The following is a 19203-nucleotide window of genomic DNA, read 5'->3' as shown; positions in this document are numbered from 1 at the left end:
AAAAACAGTGAAACGAGCACCCAGAAGCCTGCATTACATACCTTACAGAGTGAAGAACAGCCTTGAAAGAGTAAATGTGTTGTTAAGAACCATAATCTTCAACACTGTTTGAGGCAGAGAAGCGGTTCTTCTCTCTGGAAGCAGGCCCGGGTGCTGCCAGCTGCTGGCAGGGGCAGCCACAGCAGAAGGAGGTCGGCAACTTTCACACTAAGTACGCATGCTCATGTAGAATTCAGTATCAGTCCCCAAGCCCAAACGAGTTGCAAAGTGATTTCTCTTTTGCTTTTGTTAGGAATTACTGAATCCAGCAGCCTGACAGAGGCCAGGCCACCCCAGCTCCGTGGCCCCAGCTCCAAGCAGTGGCAAGGCCCATGATGCAGCCCCTGAGGCACACGTACACATGTGGCTGGCCACACACATCAACCCAAACACACAGCACAGGCGCATGAACACAGGCAGTGTCAACTGCCTCATTCTGCTCCCCTCTCCGGCTGAGCAGGATGGAGGGCTCCTAGTGGAAGACATATTCTATGTTAGTGGGAGATATCTGCCTCTTACATATATATATTCTATATTAAAGAGTTATGCATATATACAAGTACAATGTTGTTCTGCATCAGGTCAGTGACAGAGAAAGAGAGGGAGAGAGAGGGTGTGAGAGATCTTTGCAGTTCTCTATAGGAAAGGTCTGACAACAAATGGCTTAAAGAAATAGCTTGGGATCACACAACTTGTCTTCTGAAGGCAATGGCCAAAAGAACAGCCTCACAGCTTACCTTATTCCCCAACAATTCTGGCCAAACTACAACCAGGTAAAGCACTGTAGTGCTTTTAGACTTCATGATAACAATATGCTCCCACCACACCCACACGCCCAGAGTCCTGCTGTCTGCCAAGGGGGTTGTGACCTTCTGATGCCAACCTTTGCCTTCTTCAGCTTTCCTTTGGCAAAGGGAGTATCACTGGCTTCAGGGTCTGTCTTGTCTCACAGCCAAAATGCTGCTTGCCAAGTATACCCATGAAGGTAGCTGCACCTACAGGACAATCCTTTAAGGGCACAGGGTTAAAAACCTTCCAGGTTTTACTTCACAGAAGTGAGGACTCCAAGGCCTGCACAGGAACAGGAATCCTCACGGCTGGATTTGTCCACTCGTCCAGTGCTGCAAGTCAGTGAATTGTCTCCATGAGAGTTCACCCCCATCCCGACTCACGGCAGCCTCACCAGCACAGCTTGCCAGGTGCCTCTGCTTCTTGGGGTTCAAGTGGAGGAAGGGCAAAAGGCAGAAAGACCTCGTTGATCTGAGGGTAACTTAATTATTGAACTGCACACAACTAAGTATAGATGGGACCAGCACCAAAACCCTGCAGTGGTCAGGGCTCTGTAAATACACGTGCCTAACTGGAAGCTTCTCCTTACCTGTGGAAAAACCATAATTGCTCAACAACAAAAAGCAACACACTTGCTTGAAAGATAATCGTGGTTTTATTTTTCTCAGCTTGCACTTGTGGAACATAATAAATGACCTGATATAATGACAACTTTGCAAAAGAAGAATCTCCCTCTCCCCAACATCTGAACAGCAATATATAAATATTTACAATGGAAAAATAGGGAAGGGAAAATAGTGAAATCAACATTGGCCAAGTCAGTTGGTTTCTACACATCTCATTTTGAGTATCGACTAATTTCATTCAATCCAATCTTAACCAACACTTTCATTTCACACTACCGAAGCTTTAATTTCATTTTTTAGATCTTATGTGCAATAGATACACTCCTCCTCTGCTTCTATAGTCTTCTCCTGTACAGTAACCATAGAGTTTCCCTACTAGATTTTTTATTTGTTTGTTAACTTTGAAAACAACATAAAAATTAAATATACATTTATGTTTCCTGATACAAAGTTTCTCACGCAGTCAAACACATCACAACACTGAAAGTCAGCATAACGAAATGCTGTATAGCTTCTTAACAAGGATGTTGGGTCTGGGTCCTCATCTGTTGGCTTTAACAAAAGCTCTCTTGAAATAGAACAGGTACATATAGAAAAAATAACCTTCTTATTTTCTTGTTAAAAAAGGAAAGGGTGCTTTCTATAAACAAAAGACGTGATTTTTCTTGACAGAGATGTAAGTTACAGCGGAGAGAGCTCAGAAAGCTTCAAATAAAATTGGCATTTGTTTAAAAGGATGATTTAAGAAGTTGGTTGGAAGAGGTTCAGTCAGCCCACTAAGTCTGGTAGTTCTAGAAACGTCAGTGTAAAAAACCCTGCGTTTTTTGCTTTCTGCCATAGTGTGTCACACAATCACAGGACGGAAGCATGTTGCCTGCAGAAATGGGAGACACCGATCACGCACGAGTGGGTTGTATGATGTCAGCGCTGATTGCCTTGTCCAACAAGAGGGTCACCACCCTTCGGATACCGAGGGGCAGCGCCCAGCAGTCGTTTCACATGTGTGAGCTCCGTCTGCCCCTCGTGCCCAAGGACACGCGGAGCCTCGGCTCCCTTGCTTTATAATGCTCATTGAAGTCCAGTCTAAAGCTGAGAAACCGAAGGCTCTCATCAGAACTGGTTGTCAGCAGGACCAAGAACTGCTGGACGATTCCCTGGAGGAGAAAGAAAAACCCAGGAGACAGGTAAGCCAACAGCACCGGTGTGTTCTGCACAGGGATGGCAGCTGGTGCCTGGGCCTGGCAAGGAGGCCGAGGGAATCTGGGAAAGGGGAGCACAAGCGTTCATACCCAATCAGTAGCAAGTGAGTTACGCAGGATTGATTGATCCTGCAAACACCCAGAGCTTCATTTTACCTTCAAACACGTGCCACGCACTTCGGAGTCTCCAGTGCAAAGAATGTGGTCTCTTAAGCACAGCCCCTGCCCCCTTGCTCCATTGGCACTCTCCATCTCCCCAGAGTGTCCCTGGCTGCAGAGGAACTGGCCCCTGCCAGTGCCCCGGCCTGCCCAGCACAGCCCCACCTTACCTGGGAGCCCGAGGCAGGACCCAACCTGTGTCAGCAGGAGACAGTACCTTGTTTCCATGCTGTATGAACAATGCAGGCCAGGCCCAGCTTAGGCCTCTGCTTGCTTCAGAAATATGTGTTTGAGGTTATACAGCAGCAAGTGGCACCCCAGAGCAACAGAGCATTTGCCGATTAGGGCCATTGGTGCTGCTGACCTGCTATCCAGACTCTAGACGTTTGCTGCACTCGGCATGTGTGAGGCATGCTTCTGGAGCCCCTCTTCTCATTTGGCTCTAGCCAAGGGACTGCAGAAGCTCCACTGAATACAGAAGAGGAGAGGACTTTGGGAGGATGGGAAGACTCAAACATCTCAGTACTAATCTACACTGAATACTAATGTGGACATGCCCATAACCACAGCAACCCATTACCAAGGCTGGCTAGGGAGTCTTGCATGGAAAACCCTTACCAGGGCAGAGCAGGAATACAGTCCAAGCAAGGAAAAGCTACGCTGCCAACTTGTAGCAACCCTGTAGAGCCCACAGACTGCAATCTATTCACAGCCTACTCTTGCTTACATAGAACCACTGACCGGTGTGGGTTAGAAGGGACCTCAAAGCCCGTCCAGTTCCAACCCTCCACTAGCCCAGGTTGCCCAAAGCCCCATCCAGCCTGGCCTTGAACACTGCCAGGGAGGGGGCAGCCACAGTTTCTCTGGGCAGCCTGTGCCAGGGCCTCACTGCCTTCATAGGGAAGAATTTCTTCCTGACTTCTAATCTAAATCTGCTCTGTTCCAGTTTAAACCCATTACCCCTGTCCTGTCACTACATGCCCCTATAAACAGCCCCTCCCCAGGTTTCCTGAAGGCCCCTTCCGGAACTGGTAGGCCGCTGTAAGATCTTCCTGGAGCCTTCTCTTCTCCAGGCTGAACAAGCCCAGCTCTCAGCCTGTCTTCACAGGAAAGGTGTCCATCTCAGTGCACTTTAAATCAAGTGGTAGGCTCTTAATAAGGACCCTTTCTGCAGTCTTCCAGAGCAATGATTTGCAAAGACGGTGAGAATAAATGGAACACAGAAGGAATTTTTTTTCCCCAGATTACACCAGAAGATACCTGTTACTTCCACTACGGGATGAAGGAGGAGATTTACATGAGAAGACTATTCCTTTTTGTCAGGAGAACATACATGATCACAAAACCAGCTGTCTACTTGAGGAAGCATGAATACAGGCTTCCAAGCAGAGAAGCAAAAACCTAGAACCACAAACCACACACATGCACACAGAAGTTACACTTACTCAGTAGCTGAAATTCTTTTCTACATATTAAAGCTCAGCATCCATATAAAGAAAAAAATAATCTAAGGAGCACCTGGTAAAAATGAGTGAGTATTCTCAGCTGTGAGCACATTTTGGGTATTGAGTCTTGAAATTCTTTCATCCTCTTGCTCTCTTCTTCATCTTCTGATGCAGTTACACCCCACTTGCCCTACACAGAAACAGAATGAGTTAAGGGGTGAAGTGTCACACAGGGAAAGCTGCTAACGGGGCCACTTTCTGCCTGGCTAAGCCACAGTCTTTATCCAAACCAGCCACTGCCACAGAAAGCCAGACCCAGAGCCTCTAATACCAAATCCCCTCAGTCCCTTGGGTGGTTGCACAGCACGTGGAAGAAATCTGAGGTTAGCAAAGCAGGTTGAGTCTCACATCAGCACTGGGTCCCCCACAGGCCGACAGCAGGGAGGGAGGCAAGGAGCTATAGCCTTTCTGCAAAAGGGTTCAGGACATTAAAGCCTCTTCCATATCCTCCACCTAAACCAGCCCTAAAATTCTCCCTCTCTCAAGCCCACTGTGGAATCTATTTATCTAGAGGTTTGAGCAAGGCATGAGTGCAAAACACCCTTCAGCAAGTTGGTTTGAATTCACTGGTTACTGCTGATGACTTTTACACTTGTCCCACCTACACCTCCCATTTCTGCTGTACAAGTTACCTAAATTCCTCTGTGTATCAAAACACAAGCGTATCTGCCTCAATTAATTTTCACGTTCTAGTAACATCCTTACTATACCTCAAGCTCACGCTGTTTCTTCCTCTCTTCAAACTGCAATCTGAGCTGTAACTCCTCCAAAGCAGCTCTGTACATTGCATCCTGGGCATTCTGGAGCTCAATGATCTGATCAAAAACAGCTCGAAGCTGGTTGAGAAGTACCTGTGAGACAGTTGAGCAGCAAAACAATGAAACAGTTGTACAGGAAAAGAGTTTTAAGTTACTACCACTCTTCAGAATGTAAATTAAATCTTTTTACATACAGACAGAGGGACAGTTTTACAAAGCCCTAAGTCAGTAGTGGCACAATCACTCAGCTTCTCAGGACCAAAACCAACTGCCTGATGTTATAATAAGTTTTATAATCAGTATCTGTCACTGTGTCTGGGGTGTACATACAGAGCCTATCATAAGGTCTTAAATCAGAGATAGAAAAATGACTTTATCCCTTGCTCTTATAGTGTAAAAGAAGGTGGTTCCTAATGCATGAGCCAAGGCCACAAAGCTATGATTTAATGCAAAGGAGAAGACTTACCCTGGAATCACTGTCCAGCAAACACCGAGCTATGATTGTGTCTAGAAAAACTTCATGAGCTGCAATGATGTGATCCAAGTCCTGGGCTTGTTGGACCTTGTTCCAGAGTTCATCCCACGAACACTCAAGCACCTGGAGCAATGATTCAGGATTGGGCTGTTTTGATTTGCTAGACGATAAGCTCTTTGAAGTTTAAGACACACAACACACACAGAACATTAAAAGTACTTCATTTTTAAGTAACTAATTGGGTGGATAGAGTATACCTCAAATGTAATGTAATACTGCATTTGATGAATGAAATGGACCATTTCTGATGCCAGAACGTGACACTGATGCAGCACCCCAGAAAGCTCTGTAAAAAAATCCAAAGAGATGGCATATTAAAGACTGAAAGGACAGGCAAAGCCATCAAACCAGCTTGGTAAACTTTTTTCTACCAAATTGAATACTTCATAAAACAGCCACTAATCTTGGGTGGTAGCAGCAATACTGGCTGGTAAACAGATATGCAAAGAACACGGCACAATTAACTTCCAGAAAACAAAAGACAAAGATGACACCAACTGTGTGCTCAGTGCTGGAAACTAGCTGGTATCACAAGTGAAAGAGACCCTCTCAGTCCCAAGAGACCAAAATACAGTCAATAATACCCCATGCACTCCTTTGGTTGAAAAATGTGAGGCCACAGATGTGCAGTTCCTTCCGTGGCCTCACACATCTCTTACCATTACCCTTCAAACCACAGGCAGCATATTGTGTGTGAACTACACTGAGACCAAGAGAGAGAGAGTGGTTGTGACAGGGGTAAGAAATTTGTGGCTCATGTTGTTCAAGTTCAATGTCCTGATCCACAACAGAGACCCACAAGCAAGTCACCTAACGGCCTCGGCTGCTCACCTGTAAGAGAAGGTGTCTCTGTTGCAGAAGGGTATTGTCAAGATTACCATCAACTGCAACAATTCTCTGGAACGAAGATACTCAGCCTTCTGGAATCAGGCATACATCCAGGCAGAAGAAGTAATGTCTAAAAAGCTGCCAGAGTAATTTGCCACTGCAGACAAGCTATGAAATCACTACAAAAGGAATTCTAAGTTTTTAATATCTTGGGATGTTAGAGAACCATCCAATGATCTGACAGATATTAGAACAAGCTACTCTGTCCTTCAATGCTTATGCCTTTGCAGGAACACAATCCCTACTAGGCTGCATGTACTTTAAATGGCACCAATGAAAAAGCCTCAGGACTGGCTAAACAACAGAAATACCTCAACACAGGTGTGTTGAATACACCTGTGCTGCTTCTTCCAATTACAGATAGGAGAAGAGTGAGCTTGACATTACTTTCTAGAAGTACCACCTTTAAAGCATTAAAATCCCTGGCTGTTAAGACTTCCTGGGAATTGTGAATAAAACTCTCCTTGGAAGTCAATGGTTGAAAGTCTTCATGGTTGAAAAATAAAAGATCCTGCAGCTGCCTCCTATCTGTTACTGTCTTCCATGTGGTACTCTGTGAAACTGGAAGAGAAGGGTACTGTTTCGGAGGGAGAGAGAGAAAATGAAAGCAAGTTCTACTGCTTCCTCATGAATCCGTGCTGGGGTGGATTCTCCAGGCATTTCAGAAAAGACACCCCACCCTCTACTTGCAGCTTCTCACTTAGACATTCCAGGGAGCACAAAAGGCTCCTGTTCCTCCAGGCAAAAGGAAACAGTCTCCTTTGCATGGGACACAAACTGAGAAGTACAACACTTGGCTGCTTCTGCCAACAATTGCTCTATGAGCCTGGCCAGCATTTTAAATGTCTGTGTTACTCAAAACATAGCCAAACCTACGGGCGACAAGCAACTGAGCTTCTACCTACAGAAGATTGCTCTGTGGCAAAGCACAAGACCGACCACCCCAGGTGAGGGAGGGTGGGGATGAGGGAGTGGAAAAGAAAACACAACCTTCATCCTGAGAATAAAAGAACAAACAAAATCCTAGCAACAGGAGCCAGCTCCAGCCTGAAAACCCTCAGATGATGAGAACAAAATCTGTTAACTATACCTTAGTCTCAAAGGGAACAGAAAGCAAGAATGCACTGGTCTTGAGTCAAACAAGCACCTGCTGGGGTCAGGGAAATGACAGTAAACTAAATCCTCTCTCACTGAAAGGGAAAGGAAACCTAGTCATCATGCTCATGTTCAGAGATCAGCCTTGTGCACTGGAGCAGACTTTACAAAAAGCTTGTTTCCCAGCAACCTTCTGAGGCCAAGGTGCTCGCTCCTGCCCACCAAACAGCTCTGAATTATAAAAAACAAATATATCTCTGTAAATATTACCATGCCACAAAGAAGTGTAACCCTCCATCACTAATTTTTATCACAAGAAATTTAGATAGGGAAAACCAGCCAAGATTGAGCAGCACAGATACTCACAAATATGACTATATTATCAGCTGAGAAGTACAATCAAAAAAATCCCCATCCATTAAACATACACCAGAGTCAGTACATTTAAGACCTCTTCTATTTCTTCTGCAACATCTGCTTCTCTTATCTTAGCCTCTTCTGTTCTTAGCTAAACACAAGCATAGGAAATGAGCAAAGGCAGAACTATCTCATGTGAGACTTACTAGTTCCAGTACAAGAGAAAAAGGGTGACACAGGGTACAGCTAGAAAGGCATCAAGGAAGATGAATAGAAGAGCACATAAGAGTAACAGTCTTTCTCTAGAAATACGGGATGCTTGTTTGCTCACTATGAAAACTTGTTTGCTATGAAAACTCACAACCAAGGATTAAGTACAACAACAAACAGAGAACTTCCATTCACAATAATGTTATTTTATCTTCATTGCCATTTAACATTAAACAGTCAGACAAGAGGAGCAACAAAATATAAAATTCACCTGTCCCAACAGACACACACCCCCCCACCCCACCCCTTTAATGCACAGTTTAAAATAAGATGCAATCATTTAATCCAGTTTATGTCCATCCATTTGGACCTCTCTCACCTGGTATACTTTTCAGCAGCTTTGCATTGCACATGTGCCCTTTCCATATATCAGTCAGAATATACTCCATTCGCTTTGCTCTCCAAAGGAAATTAAACACTCTCAGATAATGGCTCATGCACTCACGTGTAAACACCTAAGAAAAAAACAAAACCCCCTAAATTTAAGAGACATAGTGTGTTTGTTCTGAAGGACCAACCACCTCTTCACAGTCCAGTAAACTGACCCATGCAGCTTAATGGTAAATATCATTAAAACCAAATCCCTGGAAAGCCCAGGGCTTTTGGAAAGACCCTTCCTCAAGGGCTGAGCTGAGTTACCTAACATTCAAGTAGGCACAGGGTCCTGCAGGAAGCATAAGAAGGGGAGAACATGACAAAGCCTACATGTTTCCCTCTCTTCAATCTACATGTGAAATTTCCTTCTGCTGGTCAAACTCAGATTTTTATGTCCAGTTTTGGGGAGGGGGGGGAGTCCTGCTTGTTTTAAAGTTTCCTACAAGTTCCTTAGAGAGGCTAAATTCATTTTCTCAGCTATTTTCTCAGAAGTTCTAATGAACACTGCCTATCAAATTCTGTTTAGACAGTACAAATAGGTTATACATTCTTCAGTTCCTTCCAAAATATCCCGAATTAGCAGATACAGATTAGTAATAATGGGAGAAGAGGAGCACTCCATTTATTAAGTACCTGCTAAAAACTCTGCTAGAACAAATGTATTACTGGTTTTCAGTAATATTTGAAGCATAGGTTTTTCAGCACTCTGTTACTTTGTGAGAACTGAGATTTTGGCTCAACTGTTTACACAGGGGGGTATATCCTAGGTACAAAAAAAGGCTCTCTGATCTTATGCTACAGAATTAAAAAAGGTTATTTCAATTTTAAAAAATAAATATATATTTAGCAATTCAATTTAGTATCTGAGCCATGTTCCCAGCCAGCAGTGTATTGACATTACCGTTGCTATTGGCCCATCAACATGATAGTCCAAGCTGAAGACATCCCATCCAGTGTCCCCAGGAGATACCTGTGTTGAAAAGACACACCACTTTCAGTGTACAATCAGAGCATACTGGTGCTGTTTCCACAGCCTATGAAAAAACAAGCGTCCCCATGAATAGGAGGATACAGGAGTTCCTTGTCAAAGCCAAGCAAAAATCAATTAATTTTAAGCAAAAATTAATTAAGTTTGACTCAAGGGTGGGATTCACCTCACCCAAACGTTGGTGTTTGTAATGGCAATGTTTTTCCTTTGGAGCTAGTAAAGGAAATGGAGGGAAGGAAAAACTTCTTAGGCAAGACTCTGCCTCAGGTGTAGACTTATTTCATCAGTTAACTCCCACCACATTAACTCAAATTTCTTACCAAAGGTCTCCTTCATGAAACACATTTTCATTGCTTCACTTTTGTAACTACTGGTGAGAAAGAGAACACCCGCCAGGTTCTTGTGAGAGCAACAGCAGTAGGAGCTGTTTGCAGAACCTCAGGCCAGCACCAATTACTGTTAGACCCCAAATACTCAACTTGTGTTGAAATACAAATAGAAAATAAGCAGGAAATGGGAAGAGACAACTTGTGAAATGAGGTTTACAAAATTCAAGTCAGATTTCAATAGCGTGTGTGTAAGTGTATTTACATGTACACATATAAAAATTTCCTTTCATACAGATGCTTGCATGTACACTCCCCCCCCAACACACACACAGTATGTTTCAGGTCAGAGTCACCATGACGCCACAGACCTCCAGAAGCCGAACATCCAATCTCTTGAGAATCTCCGGATTATCAAACTGGGCGTTAGTTGCCCTCACAGCTGTTTCAAGGATTCCAGTTAGATTATGCTGATATAAGGTTGTAGCTGGTCGTGCAAGCTCTGGCCTGGTGATTAGGAAACGAAGCATCACAGCATATTACTGAGAGAATCTGCAGCAGCAATTTGCTACTAACTGCAGCACACAGTGAAACACTTTTCTGACAGACTTTCAAAACTTCACGTGTTACTCTTTCAGTCTGAACCACAAAGAGGAAAATATCCAAGCAGAGGATGTCTATTCATATGCAGCTCTACACCTGAACATCAGCATGAGGAGTAACTTTATCCTCATTTAATGCCAGTAATCTGAAATTGCCAGGCTTGATAGCATCACTATTATGTAATTCGAGCTGCATTCATATCTAAAATGAGGCAAAATACATCATTAACACATCAAACCAGTAATTTCATTTCAGTCTTGAGAGACTTACTGATAGCCATCTCACTGGTTTAGCCCCTCTAAGTAACTTAAACTCTCCAGAGTCACAACATGTACGCAACAAGCACCTTGCACTACTTCTCTCCCCCATGATCAGTAGCAGAAAGCCTCTCAAATGTAATACTTGACTTCACAAACCCACCTCATTGTGCTTCATACTAATTTTCACTTAAAAAAAGACAATGTTGATTTTCATTTAAAAACAAATTAATGGATGCTTTATTACAAACCCTGGCTTCTAGACTAAAGAAAAGCTTTGTAAGGGACATTTTTGACAGTTTCAGCATAAGCATGTGAAAGCAATGAGCCTGCAAACACACGTGAAATGAAACTGACTGCTTAGGACAGGGTGGTGAGGCATTAATTAAACTTTTAAAAAAATGCATTGAGGGGTTCTGACATGATGTTTTGATCCAAACACCTCCAAAATACAGAAGCCTAACTTTCATGGCAATGCTAACTTTAAGCAGAACTTTTCTGCTTAACTTGCTGGACAGGAGCAAGAGATGTGCTAACAACGTCAAGGCTGTCAAGGGTCAGCATGAAGATACCTATATTAGTGCAGCTTTCCAGGACACTGTGAAATGGTACTTCCTACCAAAATGTAAGAACAAAGTTGAAGCACCAGAGCCAAAGAAGTTCAACCCAAGAGAGCTTAAAAGTTGTTCAATTAAACCTTTGATTAATACAATATTTATAGGGTCCTCTTCCAAAAACAAAACAGTTTCTGTGCTGGCCATGCACATCTGCAAGCATCAGAAATTCAACATAACTACCCCTCCTACTCTCTTACTTGAGTAAGTCCATTAAATGCCTGATAAAGTCTCCTTGACCAAGCAGTAAGTAGCGTCTCATGGCCTGCATGTGTTCCAGTAAATTGTACTTCTTATTGAGAACATCCAGCAGGTATTTGCTGGTCTCAAAATAAGCTGCATCAATTTTCTCTTGAAATGCGTTTTCCAGATCTGTGAACAAATCAGCAGCTAACAAGAAAAAAAAAAGAAGAAAAAAGAAAGATTAAAATTAAATTAGTATTTTTTCCAAAACTGCAACAAATAACTATTTATTCTGATCCACTATATTATGCATTTGGCATAGTTAAAATGAAAGCAGGTCTAAAGCAGCCCACACTTCAGGACTATTACTCTTAACCTCTGCCCAGCTTGTACTTTCCAGTAAGAGTTCATATTATTTCATCACTTTTACACAGAAGGTTATTTTTTTTAGCTTGCTGAGATACTTCAATTGACAGGATCAAATTATTTGAAGGAGAGTTAAAGTCTCGGAGTTCAGGAAAAGTCTTGTTGGGGAGGATCTAAATCAGAAGTCACTTCTAAGGGTGGTGGTAGGCATAACCAAAGAATAAGTCAAAACATTCAACAGAAGAGTTTCCACATATAAATCAGAATGAGAGAGGAGGGAATAACTTATGGTATCAGGGGACTGTCAGCAACCAGATGGTTTCTTCTCCACCTTTAATGCAAGGCAATCTGGGGGCAGAAATTAGGACACTGCCCTTCAGCAGGAAGCATATTTCCAAACTCTCATTCAGTGAGCTGAGGTCTCCGTAAGACATCAGAAGCGCGAGCACATGCAGAGAAGTCAGTGATGACTCTTGTATAATACACTAGGGCGCTCAAATTACTACACTGGGAGAATATTACTTAGTCAACTAGTGTGTCAAGCTTAGGAGAGGTGAGAATTAATACAGCCTGTAGTAAGGAATCCTCAAGGTGCCCTTTGACAGCAAAACAGGAGACACAGCTTGCCATGGTCTCCGCTCACTGTGGTCAAGACCTGGTGTGATCAGACACCAAGCAATCACTGCACTGCTCAGGTAAGGAAGTATCCAGCAGTATTCCCACTGCTGGGGAAAAAGGCAAAAATATCAGTTCATGAAGGTGCATTTGTCCAATGAATTCTGAGTGTCATCTAGCCTTTCCCCATAGGCAGATCCTGTCCTCTCAACTTCTATCTTCAAGAAACGGCTTCAAGCGTTGCTTGCAGGCTCTGTGGTACGAGCCATCTGATCTGCCACGTGGCTTCACCGCTGGCTTTAAAGGAAGAGCTTCCAGAAGGGGAAAAAACTAAAAGAGGAGTAACAACACCCCAATGATCTGTTCCTGCAAGCTTCTTTCCACAAAATGCTATGCACCCAGCAGGCAAAGCAAAAGAGGGAACAAGACAACTGAAAACCAGTTATGAGCTACATAGACCTTCAGCTACTGGTCAGAGGGTGGGCATAAGATGGCCTCACGGTACAGGCAAAGCCACACATGCTGGTCCTGCCTCCACTCATGTAGGGATGAGCGTGTGTAAGGCCATACCTATGGCTGAGGACACATGGATCAGTCTCAACTTCTTGTTATCCTGAGCAGACAAAAAAACCCTTTCCTTTCTGTTTAATACTGCTGCCCTTTGCCTTGAGGTAAGAGATCTGGCTGCAGCCCTCCATCTCAGACTGGAAAATTCAAGTTTATACATGTAGTCCATCTCCACATACATGCACATCAGCACAGGCAACGCATCATCCCTGTCTGATGTGCAAAACTCCTAAAAGGGTTGCCTGCATCAACAAACAAGAGGCCAAGTTGTGCAAAGTCAGCTTACAACACTGTAAAAAGCCAGAAATGGGTCAAGAAAGGGTCAGGCAAAAACCATCAACAGACAGGTCCATGAGTTGCTATTCAATGTAGTGGTCTCATGTCATTCCTGCTTTGTAAGTCCCCAAACTACAGACAGCTAGAGGTTAGAGCCAGCATCCCTTTATCTGCCTTTTTTGCAATCCTTCTTCCCCAAGTGCTTGCTACCACCTCCTGTCAGTCAAGATGACCAGCCTCTACACTGTTCGCCATCTCCAAATTCCTGTTTTAATACATGTTCAGGCAGGTGTTTTTACATCACAATTACATCAGCACCAAAGGGAAACTGGGGGAAAATGAGAGTTAAGCTTTCAAAGCAAACTAAAGAAATAGAAAATACAGCCAAACCCATGAAACATTCAGATTTAAAATGAGAAAAAGCTTCCAGAATTCAGGCTGGCATCCATCCTTTCCATCACCTTATTATCTGAGGGGACTCTCAGGATGTTGTCAGAAGGCACAAACAAGGATGACAGGATGCATTTCCAGCATCACTGACACAGAATGTTCTTTCTGGACTGAATGGAGAAAATGGCCTAAATACAAACGAGTTTCATGTAGAATTAAGGCAGTGCCATGCTAAGAGATATTTAGGCAACAGACCTAAGTAAGTTCAGTGTGCTTTAGCACACTACAGAATCAGTGCATAAGATCCATTTCTAAACCCACACTTCTGTCAAACAGGTATTCTCAGCACTTAATGGACTTGCTTTGAAGCTCTTATCCCTCCCATAACAGGGAACCTATCTTGCTGCAGGAGAGAGGAACAAGTGCAAATTAAAAAAAAATAATACTGGAAAAGCATGGCCATAAACACTGTGTGAAGTGGCAAAAAGAGTGTAGCCAGAGAACGTTTTTGCCTTTTTCAGGAGCAGTAGGCAAGACAATGGTTCAAATGCTTTTACAGTCCTTATTGCCTTAACCCTGACATCTCTCTGCACTTTAGGCACAAAAAGTACTGTGCACAAGGCAAGTACTGCACATGGCACAAAAATCACATTAGGAGATGAAGCACTTTTGCAGACACAAATGGGATTTTGTTAGAACAGCTTTCATGGAGGCACTCATGCTCAAATCCATGCTGTGACAAGCATATATAAAAACTAATCCAAATTTAATCTGGAAGGGAAAAAAAAAAAGAGATAATCCCACAAAACCAAGTTTCAAAGTTACATATAACAAAGTCCTGTTTGAGGACAGGAATAACAAGAGATACTGCACAAAATGTCAAGAAGTGCAAAGAAAGATCTTAGAAAATCAAATAAGGAACCCAGGGGGTAAGCGTTTAGATAGTTCTTCTCTTGGCAAAAACGTAGATATACTAGTAGGCCATCATTATACTCCTAGAAACTTTGTATAAAATAGCATCAGAGAAATTATTCCAGTGATCTACATCTGAAAAAATACTCTCTTCAGTTACTAAACCTGACAGAGCAAATACCAGCCAGCTCAAGGACAGAGTTGTTGCTGACCAAGGCTGAGCCCAGCAGTGATGGTCACAGCACCTCTGGGAATCACATTTAGGAGGAAAAAAAACCGCAAGCAGCTGCTTTTTGCCACCAGAGAAGGGAGTGAGAAAATGTAAAGAGCTGTGCAGGTATCAAGGCTAGGGAAGAAGCGGAGGAGATAAAGATGCCCCTGCAGCCCATAGAGAAACCCATGGTGGAGCGGGTGTCCCCCTGCAGAGAGGGGCCAAGAAAAGGCCAAGACCCCACCTGCAGCCTGTGGAGAGGCCCCACGCTGGAGTAGGTGGAGACATATGGAAGATGCTGCCAGCATTCACAGCCCATGGAGAGAGAGAGACACAGAGATAAGAGAGAAAGAGAGAGAGAGAGAGAGAGAGATATCCACTCCAGAGCAGGTTTGTTGAGGGGGGCAGCTTGTGACTCCATGGCAGACCAGACTGAAGCAGCCTGGACCTGAGACACAATATGAAATTTTATGATTGCACCCCACAGAAGTGACCCACACCAGGGCAGTTGGTGAAGAGCTGAAGCCCCGTGGGAAAGGACTCACATTAGAGAAGTTCATGGAGGACTGTCTCCCGTGGGTGGGACCCCACACTGGAGCAGGGGAAGGGTGTGAGGCTAAGAAGGAAAACAACTGGTGATGAACTGACCAAAACCTCATTCCCCCATTCCCTGCCCCTTCCTGTCCCACAATCCAGGAGAAGGGAGAAAAATCATGACTAAAGTGAAGTCTAAGAAGGGAGCTGCTTTAAGATGTGGCTGCACTTCTCATTACCCGACTCTGGTGTCACTGGGTGTGCAGTGCAGGGCAATAAACTAGAGAGTTTCTTTCCTTTATTCTGTGCTGAGTCTGTTTCACCCGTGATGCTGATTGCAGAACAATCTCTCTCTGTCCTTATTTTGACTCCTGAGCCTCTCAATAGAGATTTCCTCCCCAGTCCAGCTAAAAAAGGGAGGGATAATTTCACAGATTCACAGAATTGTAGGGGTTGGAAGGGACCTCCACAGATCATTGAGTCCAACCCCCTCTGTCAAAGCAGGTTCCCTAGGACAGGTCACACAGGTACAGCAACTTTGGTGGGCATCTGGCCTCCAGCCACAGTCAAACCACCACAATATTGCAGTGCATTTACAAAAGGGTTCTGTCCTGCCTAGTTTTACTACTCATTCTCTCATTTACTAGTTAATTGTGTATTTTTGTTTTAATCACACTTTAATTCAGTATTATTAGGGAATTGTAAAATGAAGTATATTTGATGAGAAGTCACAAGTACTAAATTCTCACTGTCCCCATTCCAGCCCTATAAACAAAAGTTAGCTGAAGGCAGACTGGTTTCTGAATTGTTTCACCCAGCACGCTGATGACCATCCAGCAAACCTATCAAATTAAAAAAATTACACATATGTGTCTTCAAACATCTTTTGTAAAATGCAAATATCCATTAAAATACCTGTGTTTTTGGGGCAGATGGGACTTTCGTACCCCTTTCTACCTCATTATCCAAAGTGTCAGTTTACTGACTAAACCAAATACTGCACAGAGCTCAATTCAAAAGGAAGAAGCAGACAGATACTCTACCATCTTTTGAAGACTCTGCAGATTTTGCCACAGCAATCATCTTTGTGGATGGAGTTTGGTCATGACAAACTTGATGCAAGAAGTTTATGGATTTTCCTATTAGGAGGACCTGAAGAAAACAGGATATTTCTTCTGAAGTGATTTGCATATAAGGGGAAAAAAAAATGAAGCAGCCACCCACAACCACCAGGGACAACTGGATATTTTGTCATTTTTCTGTGCTCTTAGCTTCACAATCCCAACCCCAGCAATCCAGAACTTCAATGCTAAGCTAAAAAGGTTTTAAATACAAACTTATTTTCCCTCCTTGAGATCTCCTTAAGGATTATCAGTTAGAGTACAGAAAGGAGAAACAGTCTTATAGTCTTCCTCAGCAAACAATTCTAAAATTCTGACTATTTATTGTCATTAAATTTAGTCTCTATTTTCTTAATGGAAATCTAAACAGCAGCATGGGGCAAACACATCAGAGGATTAACTTTTGAATTCATACCTTTTTTGATTGCTCCATTGTAATAAAAGAAGGGATCATTGATTTCCTCAAAGTGTATTTGTCATGCCACAACCGATCAGTTTTAACTGTAGGATCTGAAGCTACAAAAAACTGTAAAGTGAAATAAATATTAAAGCCAGAACATAAATGTAAACAACCTCCTAATGTCTCATTTGTGTACTCAGAAAACTGTAAAAATATTGAGTTGTTCCTTTAACTGAAAAAAAATATTAAAAAAAATCATGGCAACCATGCAGAGTTGCCCTGGCAACTAGTATGTAAATTATATGTTGACCAATAAGAGCTCTGAAGAAAAAAGTTAAAGAACCACTCATACAGTTTAATCTCTTATGTTATGAAACCTTGACTACCTCTGGTAAAGCAAAGTGTACTGTCTGTAAAACATCCACTATTGTGGTGGATCAGCCCAAAACAGCAGCTGAGCACCACACATGGTACCCTCACTCCCAGAGAGAAATAGACAGAGCCTCCCCAGGTTGGGATAAAGACAGTTTACTGACAAAAGCACCGTGAAAGCAGAACAGTAACAGCCAATTACACTCACACCCGGTGATAACACAAAGTACCTTACTGACCAGAGTGCTGCAAGACACAAGGAGTCCTTCACCTGGGACATAACCCTGTGAAGCAATACAGGCTAGGGGCAGAGTAGCTAGACAGCTGCCAGGCAGAGAAGGAACTGGGGATGTTGGTTGACTGCAAACTGAGTATGAGCCAGCAGTGTGTCCAGGGGGCCAAGAAGGCCAATGGCATCCTGGCTTGTATCAGAAATAGTGTGGCCAGTAGGTCTAGGGAGGTGATTGTGCCCCTGTACTTGGCATTGGTGAGGCTGCACCTCGAGTGCTGTGCCCAGTTCTGGGCTCCTCACCATAAGAAGGACATCGAGGTCCTGGAGCGAGTGCAGAGAAGGGCGACCAGGCTGGTGAAGGGGCTGGAGGGCAAATCCTATGAGGAGTGGCTGAGGGAGCTGGGGATGTTTAGTCTGGAGGAGACTGAGGGGAGACCTTATCACTGCCTACAACTACCTGAAGGGAGGTTGTAGAGGGGTGGGTGATGGTCTCTTCAGCCAGGTGACAGGAGATAAAACAAGGGGAAATGGCACAAAGCTGTGCCAGGGCAGGGTCAGATTAGATGTTAGGAAACAGTTCTTAACTGAAAGAGTCGTCAGGGCCTGGAACAGGCTGCCCAGGGAGGGGGTTGAATCACCTTCCCTGGATGTGTTCAAAAAAAGGGTAGACAAGGTGCTTAGGGATATGGTTTAGTAGAGGACAGGTACAGTTGGACTCAATGATCTTAAAGGTCTTTTCCAACCTAGTCATTCTGTGAAGGACCCAGCAGTGCCCATCCCCAACCAGCCCCTTTTATGGGGAAGTGATGTCAGGTGGTGTGGAAACAGCCTGGGCTGACTCAACTCACCTGGGCTGGCTGCTTGTGGAGGTTGACTCTGGCCTGGCCAGAACAAGGACAACTATGAAATACAGAACTGTACAGCATTTTCCAGCAGTTAGTTTTGCGGTTAGGGTAGAAGACAAAGTTTGGAATATAAGTATAATATGTTTTATTTTACTGGCTCTATTTTCACTCAAGCCTCTTTGAATTGCCTCTTATTTTAACAGATGCAGAATTGCAGGAAAAAAAACAAAACAAAATAAACCACAGTAATCCTGCAACTGAACTGGTTATCAAATGGTAAGGGCTCTCAGCTCCACACAAAATAATACTTTGATTTGCAAGAAACTGAAACCAACATGATTAAGTTTTGTTGACACATGACTTGTGGATGGATTCTGTCCTCATCTTGTCAAAGATTTTTTGGACAACAATTTTTTTAATTACCTCCAAATATAATTTCCACCTAGAATGGTCAATTGTCTTTGTTCAAAAACTGTGCCTATTGTATGAAAATTGTAGCTCTCAGGATGCCACATCCAGCAGTGATCTTCAGTATTGAGAACACTCGTACAGTGCACATGTACATTTTTAAACAAAGAACTGAAAGCTAATGAATACTATAAAACCCAAAAAAAGCAACATGTCTGAGGAGTAGCTTAAAAAAAATTGAAGTATTTTACACTTCTACCTATAAAGATTCATAGATATTTCACACAAGTCTCCTAATGCTGACCTTAAAGATTTGTTATTAAAATGGCTTTCATGGATTTTGAAATTTTGACCTAGATGGACAGCTGCAGAAATGCAACAGCATATG

At 43.2% G+C, this 19203-nt stretch overlaps 1 protein-coding gene across 2 annotated transcripts in view; it reads right to left on the bottom strand.

The window, feature by feature from the left end:
- Positions 1-2333: 2333 nt before the first annotated feature.
- TUBGCP3 (tubulin gamma complex component 3) overlaps positions 2334-19203 on the bottom strand; it is a gene marked incomplete at its 5' end in the record, with an annotated part of 50626 nt that continues 33756 nt past the window's right edge. For both annotated transcript variants that reach the window (XM_084266612.1, XM_084266613.1), the window contains 11 exons: positions 2334-2608; positions 4331-4447; positions 5028-5168; positions 5542-5673; positions 5808-5896; positions 8540-8675; positions 9497-9565; positions 10281-10416; positions 11584-11773; positions 16481-16589; positions 16974-17084. In XM_084266612.1, coding sequence (XP_084122738.1) covers positions 2450-2608; positions 4331-4447; positions 5028-5168; positions 5542-5673; positions 5808-5896; positions 8540-8675; positions 9497-9565; positions 10281-10416; positions 11584-11773; positions 16481-16589; positions 16974-17084 — 1389 coding nt within the window. In that variant the 3' untranslated portion in view covers positions 2334-2449. The remainder of the gene's footprint in view (positions 2609-4330; positions 4448-5027; positions 5169-5541; positions 5674-5807; positions 5897-8539; positions 8676-9496; positions 9566-10280; positions 10417-11583; positions 11774-16480; positions 16590-16973; positions 17085-19203) is intronic.

Source organism: Gallinula chloropus, assembly GCF_964237585.1.
Source record: "Gallinula chloropus genome assembly, chromosome: 1".
NCBI classification, from domain to species: domain Eukaryota; kingdom Metazoa; phylum Chordata; class Aves; order Gruiformes; family Rallidae; genus Gallinula; species Gallinula chloropus.
This window is presented reverse-complemented; position numbering and strand designations above follow the sequence as displayed.